The sequence below is a fragment of the Odontomachus brunneus genome, unplaced genomic scaffold, assembly GCF_010583005.1.
Source record: "Odontomachus brunneus isolate Ranch 3 - 2012 unplaced genomic scaffold, Obru_v1 Obru_scaffold_022, whole genome shotgun sequence".
Taxonomy (NCBI): Eukaryota; Metazoa; Arthropoda; class Insecta; order Hymenoptera; family Formicidae; genus Odontomachus; species Odontomachus brunneus.
In genome coordinates, this window is record NW_022639472.1 from 2499132 (window position 1) to 2520717 (window position 21586).

At 39.3% G+C, this 21586-nt stretch overlaps 1 protein-coding gene across 6 annotated transcripts in view; it reads left to right on the forward strand.

Moving 5' to 3' along the window:
- LOC116842193 (tetraspanin-5) overlaps positions 1 to 14833 on the forward strand; it is a 236504-nt gene extending 221671 nt beyond the window's left edge. For 4 of the 6 annotated variants that reach the window (XM_032811006.1, XM_032811008.1, XM_032811007.1 and 1 more), the window contains 2 exons: positions 4519 to 4635; positions 7371 to 14833. In XM_032811006.1, coding sequence (XP_032666897.1) covers positions 4519 to 4635; positions 7371 to 7439 — 186 coding nt within the window. In that variant the 3' untranslated portion in view covers positions 7440 to 14833. The remainder of the gene's footprint in view (positions 1 to 4518; positions 4636 to 7370) is intronic. The other 2 variants (XM_032811009.1, XM_032811011.1) reach the window with 1 other exon arrangement.
- The last annotated feature ends 6753 nt before the right edge of the window (positions 14834 to 21586 follow it).

A 21586-nucleotide genomic window follows, 5' to 3' on the forward strand; every position in this document is an offset into this window, starting at 1 on the left:
TCTCTCTCTCTCTCTCTCTCTCTCTCTCTCTAATCATGCAGAAACTATATCTCCCAGCTGATACATCTCGCAAAATCTGAGGAAATAATTAATTGATATTGTAGAATAAATAAAAAATTCAGTTCTCTTTTTTCTTCTTTTTGAAGTTAAACGATATTTCTACGAGAAGGATATTAAAGTTTTCTTTTCTCACATAAAATCTCTTCAGTTTTACTGTATGTTTTGAATAGTCCTGGAGTAGACTGTCAGTTATATTTTTTAGGAACATAATAAATTTCGTTAGAAATATGGTAAATATTTTAATAGCATATATTAAACAAAAGAACAGTCCATTACTGCTAAATGTCGATCTATTCTAACGCAAAATTTTACAAAACTCTATATTTACAAAATTCTATATTATCTTGTATCATGAAATTCTCTTCGTGTGTTTATGCAGAATTTTGAAGAAGTATCGTTAATCGCGTCACGCACACGATGATTTCATTCGATAAGTAGCTACGTTTATAAGTAGCTGCGTTTCTTTGTTGTTTTTTCCCTCTCGACAGCTACTCCTCGCGTAGTTGGACATATTATACACATTAATGAAGATGGGAGTGTAAGTCATAAGCGCACGAGCAACGTATAAGTATTGTATAAAAGCGCTCATATGAACGTGGCACGCGATGCAATAATACGAGTTTTTTCCTGTCTCGTAATCAGTACGCTAAATTACTGCCAGCTCACTGTATAATCCTGACGGCCGGGCGATTATACTTTCTTCCTCCGATGCGCACAACAAATGTCCGAAGAACCAGTTTGCGCATCATAAATGCGAGTCCCTGTCTCCCTCACTCGCTCTCTCCGTTCTCCCCCTCTCTCTCTCTCTCTTGTAATGCAGTTTTCTATTAATTCTACGGTAATTATTCAAATTTCAATTTTGCGGCCAACGAGTTTTACTGTTATTTCGACAACGTTCGCGTCCAATTACGCGCGACAAAATTGCGTATCGTTGACATATCGGCCGGCGAGCCGGCGTGCATTAATATCACATTAATTGACACATTTAATCGAAAATTATCGGGAAATTTATAATTACATTTGCAATTGGATTGCGATTACCGTCACTGTCGGTGCGTCAATATGTATCTACGAAATTAACCGGCTCCCTCTCTCTCTCTCCCTCCTGTTTCTCTCTATCACTCTCTCGCTCCCTAGGCTAACATATCGATTCGTCGATTTAAGAAAATGTGTTTCCGCGGTATTCACCAACTCGCACCGTCGCGATATATTATATTCCTGTACGATCGCCCACGTAGACTCGGATGTATGCTCTAGACTTCACGTACTGTATCGCGGCTATATAAGGTAACGTCGCATGCGCGATTACGCGACGCCGGAATTACGAGCAGGCCGAGTCGGCTATGGAGGCGCGGGATCATATTACGCTAAAATCACGGGATTATACTAGCGCGCTAGAGTCCGGGATTATGCCGCGCTATAATCGCACGCTTATCTATACTAGCGCGCGCGATTGTACCGCTAGAATTGCGATGCTATCTATGCTAATACGGCAGATTATGGTGCCACCAAAATAGGGAGGCTGCTATCGCCGTACGCTGTCCAGCAATGAAAAAAAAAAGGATAGAAAAGAAAAAGGAGAAAAACACTCGCGAGAGAGGCTACTACCTTGAGGAGATCCGCACGATCGCCAGTAACTTTTTAACGCGATAATTTTTCGATAAGGTTTTGATAACAGCGCGGAAACGCGTCGCGACGAAAAATCGCGCGTAAATGCACTAGAAAGCGATAATTCCTGATTATACTCTCCCCACGCCTCTCATCTTCCGCTTTCCTTAAAGGCGCACAGAAAAATGCATACTGCATTCGAGCAAATATTACTTGTTTCAAATGTTTCACAAGTTTATATATCCGCAAATCTATCATAAATTCATCACAAGTATCAAATTTATTGGAAATACACTTCGAATTCTATTAGTATTTTGCTCAAGAATATTAAATTAAGACAAAAATCCGGTTTGCTCTCACTATAAACCATAACTGAAAAGAAACGTATTTAAAATTTGGAATGAGTATATTTTAAAACTATTAAAAGAAAATATCTTATGTAAACTGTGAAGAGAAAACATTTTTTGTCAAAGCTACTCATTACTATAAATTCCTTTAGTCAGAGTTAAAACGAAGCATAATGATTCCTGATGAGTCTGCATTATTCAGCCATTTTTAAGGCAGATGTGAATGGGAATACGAGGGAAACGAGCAGGAATAAAAGAGAAACTCCAAGACTGAAATGACGCATCAGCTTCCCTCACTCACTCATTCGCACATTTCCTTCTTACAAATGATGAACAAAGTCCTAACTTTGACTCGAGGAACTCTATCCATTACTCAAAAGAAAGAAAGTCAACTAAGTAACCGCTTTTCTCAGCAGAGTAAAACGCTATTTTTCTGCGTGTACGATAATTGCAGCGCACGGTTGATAGCGCGCAAAAGCGGAAGCGGGTGGATGTGCATAGGATCGGAAATTCCTGGTGAACCTCGAATCTAAGGCGAGCGCCGAGGCGCTCACATGACGCCCGACGTACGTCTTTCGCGGTGGACTTTCTCCAGCGTTCAATTAATCTTTCCTCCCCAGTGCCGAGGAGAATTCTCGCCACGCGCGCAACTCCGCGTCCCGGCCTCAATTAATCGCGCTTAACCGAAGTCACGTTGCGTACACACGGCGGACCCTCGTTCTTCCGTTCTCTCGCCTAGAATCCTTTACCCTCCACGAGTACCGCCCGATATCGTCGTCCTCGTCGCCGTCGTCGGTCGCTTCGCCGTATTAGCGCAACGTCGAACAGCCGGAATAAATTAGCAGAGTTTCCCGCGCGCGAAATCCTTCGACGCGATGGAGGAAGAGGGGCGCGAAGGGAATCAGCTCGCTACATCGGGGCGAAAACTCTTAAGTAATTAGAGCGTCTAACGCCCCGCTAATGAGGGGCTCGCACAATATCGCCGCGTATCGTGAGACGAATAGGGGGAAAGAAGGAAAGAAGAAAGAGAGACAGACGAGAGAGAGAGAGAGAGAGAGAGAGAGAGAGAGAAAGAGAGAGAAAGAGAGAGAGAGAGAGAGAGAAAAGAAAGAGAGAGAAAGAAGGACAGAAAGAGAAGGTCGGAAAAGTCGAGTCGGACGGAACAAGGTGCAAATGAAGTAGCCGGCACTGGAAGAGCCCGGCACGGTTACTTTAAAGGCTCCTTCAGGGTAAACGCGCCAGGCATGGCGTAACAGAGTGGGCTTGTTACTCAGAGACCCCGTGTAACCCTCGACCTTCCGCCGTCCTCTCCTCCAAATAACATCCCACACACATGCCGCGTCCTTCCGTATACTCCTTCGTCCTACTCTGTACCCGTATATCTCTCCGGGCACGTACGTGGCCCCCTCGTTCCCTTTTGCTTCCAGCGGTTCCCTCCGGTCGCGGAGTTTTCGCTCCTTCCTCTGGATCCCCGTTTTATGATCCGCTCCTCCCCTCGCGCGAGCACCGTCCCCATAAATTAGGTCTCTACCTTTATATGAGTGGAAATTGAAGTTACCGGCCGGAGGGAGAATCTCCCCTGCTCGAAGATTTAAGCGGCGGAATTTATTGTCCGGGTCGAGAAAATGACGGTGAGAGAAAGAGAGATGAAGAGAGAGGGAGAGAGCCAATGCGGGATAATATCGTTTCCTCGTGGACGTCACTCTTGTGACATACGAAACATACTGTCTTTCTCTTTCCCTCTCTTTCTTTTTCGAGAGAGCTGAATAACACGGTATAGCCCACGCGGTGCAGTGGCAACGGAATTACGGAGAACGGAGAGGAAACGTGGCGACCGAACGAGAGAGGCGCCTTATTGAGTTTTCACTTAACACGGAGCAGCGACGGTCTTGCGGCTGATCTCGGTCGGTGGGATGTAAAGGCAAAGATGGTCCGACCTTTCGTACGTTCTTCGTCGGCAGCATTTCGCGACGACGGCGAGTCCGGACTTTATCGTTTCGTGACGTCCTTCGGAGGAGCATGCGGTTGATCTTCGAAGCGGAGGGCTGACTCGTCGCTGATGTCGCAATACGTTCGTGATGAATGCCATACGTCTTCATTCCTCTTTTATCGCGGAAACACCGCGAGCGAAGCTGTCGTAACGACCCACGAGATACCATACGGCGCGTGTTCGAAGGATCAAGTCCCGATTATTGCGGCAACGCGCGCGAAATGGCGAAATGCGCGTGTCTCGCGACCAAACGGATTGCGACAACGCGCGCCGAGGTAGCAGCCGATTGACGCGCGATCGACGGTAAAAACGGCGCGGGGTTACATAAATGAGCCAACTCCGCACTGTTAGATCCTTTCACTTTCTCCACGGGAAAACCTTTATGGAACAAAACTGACTCTGCACCGATCGTTCACCAAATTGTCCCGGACTAACGACCGTGATCGTAATCCTATCGCGAAGGGCGTGTACCACGGTAAGCCGAGTAGCCAGCCGTCTCCTTTCTTTTTTCAGAGCTTTGAGGTCGCCAAAGTGATTTACGAAAAAGGTTGCATACAGGCCGGCGAGGAATGGATGGAGCGAAATCTCCTTGCGATTGCCAGCGGCGCGGTCGGTACGGCGTTTACTCAGGTACGTGTCGGTGAGAGACGCATTAGTGTAAGTGTAAGAAAGGTTCGACCTTCAACACGCATCGAAAGACCCTCGGCGAGCACCGCGGAAATCTACCAAAGCGACTAACACTTTGAATCCGCCGCGTCTAATGCCCGGCACGGCTAAATAATAACGTTCGTCGCGAGCTCGGGGCAGCGATTATGTAACTTTTTCTCAAAAGTGGAAACGTGAAAATTGGAAAATTCCACGTGAACTCGACGATCATGTAACTTCTCGAACAATGTAAATAGTGAGCTTTTTTTCACGTTCTTCATTTTTCACGAGTTTACGCTAGGGAAAAGGTACATAATTGGTAAAGTCGCTAGAATGGAAATATTTGCGGCGAAAATTTGCAGAATTTTATGATAGAAATGACGCTGACATAGAGATTTTCTTCTTGTCAAAGATTCATCCAAAAAATGCATAATCTTCTTAGCGGATATCCTTTCATGTGGCCTCAAGAGAATTTCTTTGAAACCAACAGGAAAATATTCTAACACGCAAAAAAAACTCTAGTTACAAAATATTATCTGTAATCTCATATTCTAACTGAAAATTCGCACCAAAAAAAGTACTTCTCTTCTATTGAAGTGAACTATTAATTGGATATATTTTTTCCTTTTGTATTGAGAGGGATATGTTTACTTTTAGCAGAATACGTTCTTGCTAGAAGAAATTTCTGTTAAGGACGAAATTTATACTGTAAATAAAAGATAAAATTCTTCTCTAACTTCAAGGAGTTTACTCACTAGGTATATATTTTCAAGACGCGTTCAAGGGATTTATTATCAAGTGATACTATTCTTAAATTTGCTAGTTCACGCAAGAGAGCTCCCCTTAAATTGACCAGTTATCGAACAACGTTACGTTTTCATGTACTTATTACATTGTCTAAATAATAAATGTTAACTTCATGAAGTTAACTTCATGATACTACCTCTTGCCACGTTTCACTCAGCATAATGATATTCAAAGCTTAAAATGACAGTTTCCTCGCCTACAATTGATCATTACACTTAGGTATATAATTTCACAGAAATATATATTTTTGCATTATAGCTAAATTTTTTTTATTTCAAATAAACATCGGAGAAAATATCACGCGTAATATTTGTTTCTATGTACCTTGATTTATTCTCTCAGTGCATTTTTGCTGATTCACTTTAAGAAAGTGAACTTGTTAAGAATATTGTGCTTAGAATATTTTCCTTTTGCTTTTAAAAGAATCCTCTTGAGGCCATATATAAGAGGATATCCTTTGAAAGTAAGATGATGTTTTTTTAGGGGAGTGTTGAAAACGAGTAACAGGAGCGCCCGCGGTTGAAACGTCACGAGACGCGGCGGAGAATCCTCTTGGAAAATTTCCGAGCTATTCTATTCCGAGATTTAAATAGCTCGGCGTGTTTTACATCGTTCGGTAATTGCGGTCCTCTTAAAATTCGTCTCGGTAACGGGGGAAAGGAAACTCGGAGTCTTGGCGCGACTTGTGTAATTTACAATTTGCGATTCAGATATATTCTGCCGCGACGCGCTTGACTAAGATTGGCGTCATCGATTCAAAGTGTTAAAATGAGATTTTAGCGCGTTTCTCGTAATGCATTCGTCGATGCGGACCACTGCGGGAACGTTATAGAGGCGTTGTGCGTGCTCCCCTCCTCCCTGAGGAAATAAGGTGAGAGAGAAAGAGAGGAACTTCAGCCTGTATTCTATAGCTATGTACATTGACTGTTACTTCATTCGTAGCGGGGGTTACACGCGGAAAGATGTAAAGTAGATGTGAGATACATAGTAATACGTGTAGCGCAGGCGATGCAAGTGCGTTTATCAGTGTAATATATTGAACCCTCTGAATTTCATTAAAGGACTCTAAATTAGAGCTTATTTACAACGCAAACTCCCCCTCCCCCGTTGTACAGTGTGTGTGTGTGTGTGTGTGTGTGTGTGTGTGTGTGTCATGTAGTAGGTACGAAGAAGGCATGTTGATATTGTTCGTTGTGTATCTTACGATAGATCTTATTAACTGCATCTATTAATTGCATCTCGGTGTGATGAATTATCTAATTAATTATCCGAGTGTTCCCCCGATATAGATACATGCCAATAGATACACACGTGTCTAATTGCGTATTATGTATATGTATACATATCGTGTATAACAATTATTTACGGAGTTACGGACGTCTTGTCCCAGCGTGCGTAACGTGCATTGACACTAAGCATGAGTAATGAGACTGCCAGATAACGCAAGACAAACGGATGCAAATCGAGACTCGCTTATTTCCAATTGCATCAGCGCTCTCGATGTGTACTACTGCCTCTTTTCTGTATAAATTTCTATACAACGCCCTGAGTAGCATCGCACTGCTCGCATTTCCACAGACTTCGTGTCGCGCTCATTTTTCATTCACGAGTCAATTATCCGAAGCAAAATAAGTATCCGAAATACGACACGACGGGCATAATGAAAAATGCATTCAATTATTTCGCCATAAATCGAAAAAATACACGACTGCCGTCTTATATGCAGCAGCGGGAAAAATTCACAAGTTGCCCGTCGCGCAGAGAAAAACGAAAAGAAAAAAAAGGAGAGAAGATACACACATGAGTGCGAATATTCTGTGAAAATACGACGATCGATTCGCTTCGTGGTGGACGGCTGTGGTGGACGAACTCGCGAAGAAAATAACCAGCTGTTTCTCTCTCGCTGTTTTCAGATATTGGGGATCTGCTTCGCGCAGAACCTGCGCGCGGACATATTCGCGCAAAAGGCGAAGTGGCATTGACAATCGCGAGCCCCCACGGCAGTGTAGCATCTCGTCTTCGTAGATGCTAACCGGCTGCGTTGATCGAGTCAACGAGGTTTCGACGCGGAGCTTATCATCCGGCGAGCGGATCCTCCTGGACAGGGGCAATGGAGAAGAGGAGAAGGACGCGAAGGATCTTCTTCTTTGCTACCCGACCGGGGCTAACGACGTTAAACGATCGGATGCGATCTTCCTGTGATCCTCCGCGATCCATCGGGAGAACGACGACGCAGCGATAACAACGCAGCGTTCGCGTGACGCGCTTTCGGATCCTCCGGCTTGCAAATTCGCCTGCGGGTCACCCGGCGAGGCGCAACGACCGCCGTCCTGTTCCTACGGTACCGTCCAATCGATTAACGCCCGATTCGTCGGGTAATGAGAGAAATTGATTGTCCCCCCGAGAGTAGTCCATTGTTGCGCATCGCGCGCTTCGTGCGCGAGCAATATCACTCTCGGGAAGACGGTGGAAACAATTTCTTGCGCGATCACACGGAGAGAAAGTTTCAGTTGGGCTGACTGAACCAGGCGAGAAACTCGCATTTCTCTCACAAAACCGAGTAATAATATATCCGTTGTTGCGAGAAAAACAATCATCTGAACATTCAGCTGTATGAGAACTTGGTTGAGATCACTGAGAGCAATTGACTGAACAGAAATCTTCTACAAGTATCTTTCCTACAGCCGAGTCTCTAACCCACAAATACACTGAAAAAAAAATTCTGTTGTCGAAATGTGGTATCATCGGGCTAAAATCTAGTTAATGTGAGACCAAGCGAATCATTTGGTAATTACAATAAAAAAATTTAATTGCCGCTTTTGCCGTCTGACTAATATATCCCACGTGATACAAGTAAAAGAATGCAAATAAAGCTCTGTGATTACAAATCTCAGATATAAAAAAGACCGATAAAAGCAATGCGCTGACAACGTTGCTTCTTAACAGAAAAACGAATGCAACATATATTTGGTACTGCATTGTAGGACAATTGTAATTGTGATAATTTTTACCAATTCGATATCCAACAGTAGCATTGAAATTTTATGAGATGAGGTAGGTCATGATCTTCATCCCCGTAGTTTGTTCTTGTTCTGATCATCATGTGAGATTGTCGATATTTAGCGGTTTTTATATTGAAAAGGGTCCAAATGCTGACGGAAATATTTGTAATAATATTGTATAAAGCGGTGCTCATACTTATAATATTTATAATATTTATAATTGTGCTCATAATACACAAACGGGTCTTAACATTTAAAATTTTTAATATTGAATTTTTACGCGTGTCTCTTTCCTTAGCACATTCTTATTGGCCTTTTTTGTATTTGAGACAAAAACATAATAATGTGCCAACCGAATCGCATGTATCAGATATTAGTTCCAAACACAAAAATAATTTTTTCAGTGTCAAATCCCCAATCACTCGAAGTGGACGAATGATACATGAAGAAACAGTTTTGCTGGTGTAACTGAATTTTTCACTGCCTGATAAGAATGGGGATGAAGAACTCGGCTGTATACATGTAAGAAGAAAATACTTGAAGATTTATTTGTGGGATAAGAGTTTATTTCGCAAACATCAACTTTATTTTTCAGAAACAAGCTTTGTGTCACAAATAAATCTTCGAGTATTCTTCTCTCAGTGAACAAAAAAATTCTAGCAGGAGGCTTTTACTCGATCAATTACTCTTTGTTATTGTAACAAAGTTTTAATAGAGTTAAACGTTCAGACAAATTTTTTCGGTTGTATAGTGGCAGAGATATAATTTCTCGTCACTAAATTTTCTTTTGTTCTCTCCCTCTATTCAGTTGCACAAACTGAAACTTTGTGCACAACCGGGCTTACAATTTCAACAGATTCACGAATAGAGAAGCAAACTTGTTCCGTTGCGCATTTTTTTCTATAAATTAAAGTCAATTTCTCTCACTACCAGACGACGTCGACGAGGGGATACTGGTCGTTGCGCAACGCGAGCGTCCGGCAGCGGAATTTTTCGACTGAGAGAGTGTCGCAGTATATCGTCACGGAGCATCCGATGTAACGTTTGTCTTCATCACGTCAAAGGGAACGTCTCGTTGTTTCATCCGGACGTTACCGTCTGCGAAACGTATTTACTTCGTTACGAAAAATCAAAATTTCGCGTTTCTTCCCCTCCCCCTATCTCTCCCTCTTCCTTCTTCATTTTGAGAATCGCGAGACGCGAAGGCATTCGCTTCGAGTTTTCCGTGAATTATTCAAGCGCGCGGATATAAAATATCGTGTACAAAGATGGAGAGAAAGAGAGAGAGAGAGAGCGCAGCAGTATATTTTTCATTAATATTTCCGATAATTAGATTCTCCACTTTGGAATTGCCGATTTGAGCCACTCCGATAGAAGAACAGCGAGATTAATTGAGCGATTCTGCCGTATAAAGCGGATATTCTCAAATCGGAGCCAGGACTTGTGCCAGAAGCTATCCGGTTTTGGAGGCGACGAGTCAACGAGAGCGATCACGAGAGTGACACTCAAAACGGCACTCACGAATACTCCACGGAGAATCGATACTCCCGGGACAAACACTGGGGTCTCATTCGCGTTGCCTGCTGCTCGCGATTCGATCCCTCTCGAGACGCCACAACGGCCGATCGCATGTTCGACATCCACTGTCGTCCCTAATCGTGGTTAACCGCACTTCCATTTTGCCCGACTGTAGCGCAAACCGAGCGCGAGATGATACGCGAAACAGAACGACCGTTTTTCACGTGCTCATCTTCAGTCGATTCGAGTGCGTCCCGATTACTTCTGTCCCCTCGCTCGGACTGTACCGATGAAACCCTACGCTTCCCCATTCGTTATTCCCCATTCCTTCATAATTTTTAATGCCTCGTTCATCCAAAAAAAGAAATAATCTCGGCAATCTTCTTATACAGGGTGTCCTAGACTCTCCGCAATTTCTGTAGGAACGTAAAACGGATTGAGGTGGACACAAAAGTTCTATACCGTTTTGTAATATTCGTATTAATAGTCGAGATATTAATTAAATAAGATTGGTGAATGATCACACACGATATGATAGATGAGCGATGTAGTGGCGATGTGTGCTGTACATTAGATCAAATTGAACAAAAAAAACTCTTTATCAATCAGAATAAACGCGTAGATTTTTAGTTATCAATAAAAGAAAATTGTTACATGATTGTACGCGATAATGCATAAATCTTCTTTAATTAATATCTAAAAATCTATATGGTTATTTGCAAAATGGTAGAGTGACTTTTTTGTTTTGAAAGTATAAGTATGCAATAATAGACGGCGCCACTGTAGCTCATCAATCGCGCGTGATCGTTTACCAATCTTTCTTAATTAATATCTCGAGATTTATTGCGAATATCGCAAAACGGTATGGGACTTTTATGTTCACCTCAATCCGTTCCCACAAAAATTGCGGAGGAGAGTCTGGGACACCATGTATACACAGCCTCAGGAGAATTCTTCTAAAACCAACAAGAAAGTATTCTCAGTACTATGTTGTTCCTCTTCATTAGAAGGGAAATACTCCTCCCCCGACAAGGATTTTCGCTTAGAATACGGGATTACAGAAAAAACAACACCTTGCAACTAGGATTCTTTCTTTTTCTCCGAGCGTTCGGAGCATTCTTCGGTTTGGTTTTAGAAGAATCCTCTTGAAGCCGCAGCATAAGGGGATTCCACCGAGAGTGAGATTACATTTTTATGGGTGTTCAGAAGTCGATACGTTTCGCCGTGAGGGAAAGACGATCCGCCGCCGTAAGTTCACAAACGAGCGCGATGCGTCGAGATCATCATTAAGAGTCGATCGACGTGATGTCGTCGTCGTGGGGGCGCGGTGAACGAGAAAGAGAAATCGGCTTCACCGCACAACAAGCAAACCAACCAACTCACCGCCGTGACTGGAAACGGCAGCCATACGACACGCGAGTATACAATAAACTTTCCCTTGCTCCAATCGGCCGTTAAAACGGTGGTCATGACTCGTGCCACTTTGGCCATATTGATCCCCCGTTGTATACACACATACACACATACACACACAATCTACACACACCCATCCACTCACGTAACAAACAGTACCCCGGCATGTTCTCCATCCCTCCATCGGCGGGCCAGGTGTCCGTCGTACACACCGTGTCTACCGCACGTGTATCGAGAGGAGGCACGTCGAAAGGAGGCGTCCTTCGGCCCTTGGAGCGCCCTTGTATCGATTCGGAGCGGAAACTCGGCGAAAACAACACTCGTCAACGGTGACAATCCCCGTCGCCGTAGGGTCGACGCGCAAAAATTCAACTCAGGACGACTCTGTGCACCGTGCGAGTAGACGCGGTTGGCACAGCGCGTGCTAACTGAACTTGGGCTGTTAATATTTATAAACCTTACGCGCGCTGGTTCCGCGACGGTTCCGCGTGTTTATTCATGCTCGAACTCGACAACAGCGCGCGAACAAGTTCGCGGAAAGTCGCAGCCGGGGCAATATTCGAGATCCTCCCCGTCGCCGCGAGACGCACATTTTACCGCCGGGAAATTTGCGATTAAACGAACTGTGTGTTTTCCCTACGCGCGCTGGCCCGCGTGTTTGATTAGCCCGCGATATTTTCTCGAAGCACCGATATATGTTCAGGAATATAAAGTACGCGTGAATTGTACGGGGTGTCTCTTTGAGAATACGATTCAAGACGCTGTCTCTCACATGCGCTTACTCTCTAAAGTACAATCAGTTTCATTCTTCACTCAAGTGCAATATTTGTGACTGATAATCCAGTTACAAGTGTAGCGCTGCATTCAGTGAAAGGATCAGTCGATAGTAGCGACTGTTATCGATGCAGTTTGCAAACGCGGACAGCGCCATCGCCATGCAAATTGCACGAATGCCGTTAATTCCATCATCGCGAGTGTAGAAAGCTGAATTCAGCGTATAACGAATTTGTGCACTGCAGATTTTGCATCTTACTTCCATTGCTCAAAATCAGACAAATCAAGACATAGGGTGGAGCAATAAAGTGTTTCCACGGACAACCAGCGATTACTCACTGATTATCGGCGAGATGGTCCTTTCAGTGATTCAATCGAAAATATTTTTACTGATTCGCTTTAAGAGAGTATCTATACACGAAACAAAAAAAGGAAAATCAATCGCTGAAATTCCAAGCGCACAATTCGAGCGATCCTTGAAATAAATACAATTTTTCACGTTGCGAAAAATAAAGATCAGAAGCGATCGTATCACCGACTTTCGAAGCGTAACGTCTCAGTTTTGAAGGTGAGAAAGGTTCTTCGGAAGACGCCGCTGGTATCAAAATGCGCTGTCAAAATCGCTATCTCTACGGTCGATCCGGATCGATCGCACGACCTGTAACCTGTTGCTAAGCGATTCGAGCATGAATGCAAAATACGTCATACTGACACGTTCCGAATCACGTCCCTCTTCACACTCGAGACGTTTAACACGGGGTTTCCCGTAAATTCCGTTTCGCGTAACGATAGATAGTCGAATAGACATTGATGTAATTAACGAGATTATTCATCGCGGGCGAACGCCCGCGTTGTTCGTCGTTTTTCGCCGTGCCGTTTCGGCAGCCGTACGTTCGACGTTTCGCTGTACGAATTCATCGTCTCCCGACTCATCCGAGGGAACATCGGTTTCGCAAGTTCACCACGTCGATCCGTTGTGACGATAGTGCCGTTTAGTCATGCTTCGTTACTACATGAAGAGTTAAGTTAACCGACCATTATAATTCCGCGCGAGCTGTTTTGTAACGCGTGCACGGAAACGGGTTTAGCAAAACTAAGTTGAGAGAGAGAGAGAGAGAGAGAGAGAGAATCGAATAATAATACTCTCTTTGTATTATAATACTCTCTTTATATAATAATACTCTCTTTGATTATCTTTAATTACACTTTCTAAAGTGCAATCAGTGTATTTTTCACTGAAATGACTATATACGGAGAGAATTTTTTAATAAAAATTACTATAGAATTTTATAATTAAAGACAGACTGACATTCTGTCGTAATTAATTATCCTTTCGTTTGATATGTGCTAACTTATATTTTAGGAACTGAAATGTTTCTAATGGAAAAAAAAATTTACTATGTTTCTAGTGAAATTTACTACGTTCCTTAACAAAATAGACCTTACTATATTGCAGTCTATTTCTGCATTACTAAAAACATAGTAAAATTGAAAAGAAATTATAACGTTCTCTCCGTATATTTATAGCTAGTAGTTCAGTTAGAAATACAGTACTGTTATCGGTAGAATCTCGCTAAAAGGATCAATTGATAGCAGCGAATGTGTTCCTGTGCATTGATGCAGTTTGCAAACACAGATAATGTTATTGCATGCAAGGTGTATGGAAGCCGTTAATCTATAAAAATTGAAACTGCGTATGACACATTTGTGTATTACACTGAGAAAAAAATATTTTATAATTTATTTTGTAATTTTGTAAATTTATCTGTAGGATGTAAAGTCCATTCAACTTTTGTCTGAAACATATTGGTCTCAAAGTTCTAAAAAATTTCAATAAATTGATTAAGATGGTCCACCCTGTGTACCACAAATAAATTGTCAAATTTTTTTTCTCAATATACAGAGATTGGCAGTGAAATTTTACTTGCACTGGTCGGTGAGATAGAACAGTAAGTGGAAATGAGTGAATACTCATTGATTGTCGATTAATGCACTCCTTTTACTGATTCAGTCAGAAATATTTTTCGCCGAATTATTTTAAACAAGTAATCTTCTTAGATATTTACTTTCGAGATTGCGTATTGCGAAGCGACAACTTGTCGTTAACACACGTTGTCGCTCGATCACAAGAATTGTAAAGAACGGGCACGCGATGTGACACACATTCAAATGACATCTAATACGAAAATCGGCGAAACAATTTGCTAAACCCGGTACTTCCGGCCCGTATATCGTATTAACTCAAGTTGTGCAACCTGATCCGATATCCTTCCGCTGAGATGACCGCAGTCTCGACAAAGAATATACGGATCACGTGACACGTATTGAAGCGATTCGCTTGAAAGTTATATATTTAGTATTATATGCGTTAAGTTAGTTAGTTAGTCCGTTAACTCGTTTTATATATCTCTGCGAGAGATCGCCTGATCGATTTCCCGTGTCTCCGCAATTTTACTCAAGCGGCGGACAATCGTCGCGCTTCTTCTTTACGTCAAACCACGTCCGTTACATCAACGATTTCGTCGTTCTCGTCGATTCTCCATCGCACTTCCGTGATCTGGCGAATGACGAAAAAACGCATTTATCTCTCGATATGTGGTGTCGTACACTTTCGTATAATTTTTTTCTCTTTATTAAGTTTCTATCATAATAAAGATATGATTTGCATATTTTTGTTTTTTATTGTTTTCTATTCTTCTCTAATGATCGATTTTATTTCGCCGTTCACTCATAAGTTTCATCACGTTATTTAGTTCGAGGCACACACATACTGAGAAAAAATACTTGGAAATTTACTTCTGCGAAATGTGAAGTCTATTTTTGTAAATAAACTTGATATCCTACAGATAATTTTCAAGTATTTTTTCTTCAGTGTGTTTACATTATAACGTACATGGAGAAAATATTGTAGTAAAAATAACACAAGAAAATTTTGGACCATATATAAATATAACTAAGATTATTGTTTGTTGCGACTCAAATATCTGACTAAAATTACTGTATTTTATTGTATATACAGAAAAAGGGAATATTCTTGTTTGAAGAATATCTTTATTGTTAATATTTTAAAAATAAGATTAATGTTAAAATGAGATTATATATAGCGTTGAACAAAATTAATCATTAATTAAAACGAATATAGTCAAATTAATACAATTATTTTTTCATAGAATATTACAATATTAATATTTTTTATTATATATTATTAGTATTCAGTCAGAACGAACAATCAAATTAACAAAATTATTTTTTCATACATAGTTTCATATATATAAGTAAGAATATCAATGTTGTTAGTTATATATAAGAAAATGATTATATTAATTTGACCATATTTGTCTTGATTGTAGACTAATAATATGTATAAGCAAAAATATATAATATTGTAATATTCTATGAAAAAATGATAATTTTACTACATTCGTCTTGATTGAAGACTAATTTATTTTCGTTCAACGTCCTATAATCTCATTTTAACATTTTATTTTTAAAATATTAACAATAAAAATATTCTCCAAACAAAAATATGTTTTTCTGTGCATTTGTTTAAAAAAATGTCATGAACGTTTGACTTTTATTACAAAATTATTGTAACCGAATTTTTTTTATAATTTCCTATATCTGGTATATATACTAGGTCATTAAATTTACTGTTTCTATAGTAATTTATATATACTACTAATTTCAGGATAGAGAGTTTTACGCCAAATATTGTAAAAATGAAATATAATTTTAGCTAGAAATTTTTGCTACAATATCTTCTCTGTATATACTACGTATTTTTGCAGCTTAAACGCGCGTTTCTACTGCAAATTTCACGCGAATTCAGATTATCGGAGACGGCAAAAATTGTTCATTACTCTGCCAATTCTGACACTTAAGACACCATTCCTTACACTACGAATGATAGTGCACCTCAACGTAGCGAACTTGAATGTTACCTAAATGTTAAGTGATTGATGCAATCGTCTTCGTAAAAGAAGATAATCGATGGCGATCCAACGATCCATCGAAGACACGAGATAAGCAAAACGATAATCGATAATTTACATCTTACTATTCGATCCGTCTACTCGTCTATATTCCGCGGCCGATTACGGTGTGACAGTCCTTCTTTTCGGATTCCTGTAAATACTGTATATTTACATGTAAAAAAAAAAAGAAAAAGGAAAGGAACTAAGAGATATAGTCTAATCGCTTGACCAACACCGTTACGGTGAACAAAGATGATGTAACATAACTTTTCTCTCTCCGTGTAGAATACAGAAGATCGGGATTCTCTGTCCGACCAGCATTTCTCGAGTCTTGTAAATATATAACAGCGCGATAAATACGATATCGCATCGTGATAATCGAGATAATTCAATTGTCGTGCCAAAAGAAAAAGCAACGTGCAGTCAAAATTTGGATACGCCATCAGCGATTAATCGTCTTGAGAGTAATTAACGAAATAAAATGTACGATAAACTATTCTCTCTAAACGATCTCGAATTCATATTATAAACGGACAAAAAGAAGAATGTGATACGCTACCGTTCATTTCGATACACGCATTGAGTTCATATGTTTAATCAGCGAATCACGAGATCTGTGAGTAACTTGTGGAGACGAGAATTTCTCAATAATGCAAACAAGTACGCAGTGTTTTATTTCTAACAAAAATTAAAGGAACGTATCTCTGAAAACGGAGAAGAACGAGCGCGCAGCCATGAAACAAAGAAGCTGCTAGATGTATTATAAACAATGGACGGTGGTGTATGTTACAAAATAGTAAATTCTATGATTTCTATTGTTTTTTAATATGGAATCAAGACCCGCAAATATGCCGTGCACACAGAAGAATACACACTGCATTCATGTAAATGTTGCTCGCTTCAAGTACTTCATAAGTTACTTCGTAAATTTAGTATCTGCAAATCTATTTCCTGAGCTCATCATAAGCATGAAATTTGCTCAAAATATATTCTAAATCCTAGTAAGTTTAGCACTTCAGAAAGTCGAGAATATTACATTAGAGCAAAAATTCGGTTTGTGTGCCAGAATTCTGATCCTACTTTCGACCTCAATATTCTATTTAACGTTTATTTTGATATTCTGAAGTCTATATTAACCTCTTTTGATGACTTAACCTACTAACATTGCCGAGAGATTCTCTTTAGAATCTACAGGTGGCATTTCGTATATTTTCTGTTGTTTAGGAGCGCCGAGTAGAACTTTTGTTTTCATTAACCCTTTTGTACTTCCGACTTATCCAAAAGAGATATGCTGAGACAATTACGGCAGTTTTTGAAGGCGTTGATTCCAAATTTACTATCAAAAACTGAATTCAAAAAGACAGACTTAATACGGTAGTAAAAAACTTAAATATTAATATATTTGAAATATGAACCTCATTTATATATATATATATATATATAGAAAGAGAGAGAGAGAGAGAGAGAGAGAGAGAAACTTTTTCTCATCACTAATTACAAATAAAATATAAAAAATTTTCACTCGAAATAATAGATCTCAGCTAGTGATTACAAGGTACTTCTGAACACGCGCATTTTTCACTTCAGATGAAAATCTGCTATGCCGTCTATGTTATTGATAATTGTCGACATAATTATGTAGTTATATAACTTTTATAGGCAACAGTTTTACTTGCTAACAAAATACTTCTCTCTTCTATGAATTCGCTAAGCAAACGGAGAAGTCTAAAGAGATGTTATCAATATGCTAGTTAAAAGTTGAATTCTTTGAAAAGTTTAGATAATAGACTATATATATATATATAGATTTTAGATTATATTTTATCGAAAATATTAAATTTAATAAACAATTTTTATTAATTTCTTAAATTTTATATTTTAAATATTAAATTTAAAGCTATACTACATACTTTTTTTACTTGTAGACTTAACTTTTCTCTTTAAAATAAGCTAAGATAGAAATCGATACGACTATTTATCTTAAAGTTATGATTTTTTTTATAAGTAAGGGACATATATGTCCCGAAGGTATAAAAGGATTAAACATACATTAATTCCTCAGAATATATAAGTGCAAGACAGTTCAGGCCAAAAGTAGGATTAAAATTTCGGCTAGTTTTACAATATTCCTGTGAAGAGAATAAATTCTTCTTTTGAGTACGTGATAATGAGCTTTTCTCAAATATGCGTCAAGTATATTTTAAAAGTGTCATATCGAAAAGATATTCTCCGTTGAAGATAATTATTCAAAAGGAGGAGAGTAAACTGAGCAGTCGCTTCTCTCAGCAGTAAAATGACATTTTTCTCTGTGTACGGCTTCAATTCGACGTACAGATCGCTTTCGTTATCGAAGTTACATCGAGGTAACGGGAATAATTACGCTAACTGCGACCGCCACTTATGATACTGCACCTTACTCGTGTTTTATACAACAAAATTCGTATACAGTATATACACACACACACACACACACAAACACACACACACTGTGTGTGTGTATTCCGCCGGTGTACACCTAAGGTAAATAAAAGCGAAACACGTCCGAGTGTCTAACTGTCCAAACGAAAATCGATGTTTTCGCTGTCTCGATGATACTTTTCCACTTCGTTCGACCGTAGCGCAAAGAGTCGAAACTCTTGGTCCTCACTCGAGAGGCCGATCGCGGAATCGCGACGAAGCTTTCTCTCTTCTTTGTGCCACTGAAATGCGTTCAATCTTGCTCCCAAAGAGTTCACGAATTTTTCGGGTCCGTTAAAAAACAGTCCGTACCAACAAAACAAGAAAAAAGAAAAGATGTGTATACATATACGCCGTGTATCGAGTTCATATTAATTAATTGCGACTTCTGTACTGCCTGTATCTTGCGATGGTCTCAATTTAACATTTACGACGATTGTTGTTGCACGACTGTCGATCGCGATTCGTCTGCGTGTGAAATGATCACTACGACGACACTGCCATTGTGGTGCGTTTGGGCCTTTTTGATAATTTGCGGTTTATTGCGTCGGTGCGACTACGTATACATATGTAATATAGGTAAATAGCACTCGCGTACTCCTAAGTGTAATCATTGTAATTGAACTCGTGTAAATATAGCCACATACTTTTCTTGTAACGGCTAAAAGATTACTGTAATGTTTTTATGGACGAAGAAAATGAATATTTATACCCGTCAACGTGTAAGTCAATAAAGATCACGATAATTGATACTTTCGCACAATTTCGTTGGAGACATTTGTGATTGTCTGCGTAATTTCTACACAAATCGCTATGTTACTTAGCACACATATCTATCATAAAGGGGAGACAACTTTACGAAATTTTTTGATCTAACGGTTTTACCCGAGCCAAAATTTTGACTGTATGTTAAATTTTGAATTCTACAAGTAGGAGCTAAGTTAGCAAAGTAGATTTAATTCTAATGATACAATATGCTTCTGCTTTAATTCTGATGATGTCCAAAATTTCCCTTTTTTTATCGTCAAAATAGGTTGTATTGTAGGCTTCATAATATCAAAATAAATGTTGAATGAAATAGTGAAACTGAAAGTAGGATCAAAATTTCGACTCGGATAACGTGCGTAAATAAAACATCGTAAAAAATCAATTATGATCGCGACAACTTGTCGATAGATTTTTAATGGCTGCTTCAAGATAATTTCTTACAAGTAAATTTCTCTACCTTGCTCACTCTTATTGCGTTTTATGCTACTGCTTATGTATAAAATATGTTTAAATCGTATTATTTCTACTGCATTAAAATCTGGTTTCTCAAACAGTAATTTAAATTTAAATTTAAGCTTAAACTCTGTTCAAACATATCAAACACATTGTCGGTGTAGAGTTTAAACTTAAATCTAAGTTTAATGCTTTAAGCCATAGTGGGACGCTAGCATCCTACTTACATTTTCTTTATTTCTAATGATTTTAACTAACTTACCGACAGACATAGTCGATTCCGTTATCATTGTACATTCTCTAATAAACATAAAAGACTAAGAGTAAGTAAAAAATAATTTGAATGCTTAATTGTTAAATTATTATAAGCAAATAAAAGAAAAAGGCACATTTTCAGATTATTTTTAGAGCTAACTATTTAAAATCGATACATCGAAACATTAACAGTCAATTAAGAATAATTTATAATATTTGTAGATTTCTTCAAAATTTTCTGTCCTACTTTTTACAATAAACTGTTGAAATATTGATAATATGTTTGTTGCAAATGTGTCTTATCAAAATCAAATATCTCTTTCTTATATCGAGGAAATGACGTCGTTTTTCCGAATAATATTAAAAACGAGATTGCTACTTTTGAAAATTTATGATTAGACCCGCCACATATTTCGAATTTTAACTTTTTCACTTAAAATTTGCCACCAGAGAAATAAAATGTATGGCTCAAAAGGTTAAATTGCTATTGGAAAATCGGCTCTAAGTCATTTCGTTCTTTATTTGTTACGAATACGAAACGAAATCAGTCTTCACTTATCAAGCGAAAAGACTGCAGTAATAAGGCGTCTTCGTCGGTCGTAACATCGAATGGTAACTGGAGAGAGTTACCGACTAGATTTTGTGATTTTTGAGGTAAGTTGTTTTGCGTACGCTCCACCAGATGCCTTCGCGTATTTTCTATCGAGTTGAGCGAGGAACTCTTACAGCACTTTTAACAAATCATATTTTTGTATATTTGTCTTGAAAATCATCGAATTGTCCTTGCATGATAAATCACGATTAGTTAATAATTTCAAGCCAACTAAATGACGGTTTCTTCTTCGTACGGAAAATGCAAATATCGATACTATATTGCATTTAGAAGAGCTTATATCCGTCCATCGAAAGATAAGACTAGATCTCCTTTGTTAAAGCAAAATGATCTCTCATGTCGACGAATCCCGAGCGTCGTATGTCGCTTTGCGTGAAATCCTTGGCACTCGGCACGTCCGTTGTTTAAGGATTACCATCGCGGCTTTTCGTTGTCAAAAGTGCGAATACCCTCGCGCACGACCCAATTCTGACGACATTGCACGAAAGTCTGTGCGCACGTACACCCGTTGTGCATTGGGAAATTCCTTCAATTCGAGAGAACAAAAGTGCTATTCTGTTCTGCATGCGAGCACAAACATAACAGGCATGCATAATTCTCCGTATTATAATTTCACAATTATAATATGTACGATTGCTACACAATTCCAAGTTTTCTTCAAGACGACATAAAATTATAAAATAACGTGTTTTCTCTTAACGTTTTCCACGTTGATTTCTCAATCGCATTCTCTGTTGCATTATATTTAACAAAAAATTAAAATATGTATTTAGTTCAACAAAAAGAACAACATACTTCAGACTGAACAAAAGACCTAAGATATAAAACTACATTAAATACAATATATATATATATATATATATATATATATATATATATATTTTTTTTTTTTTTTTTTTTTT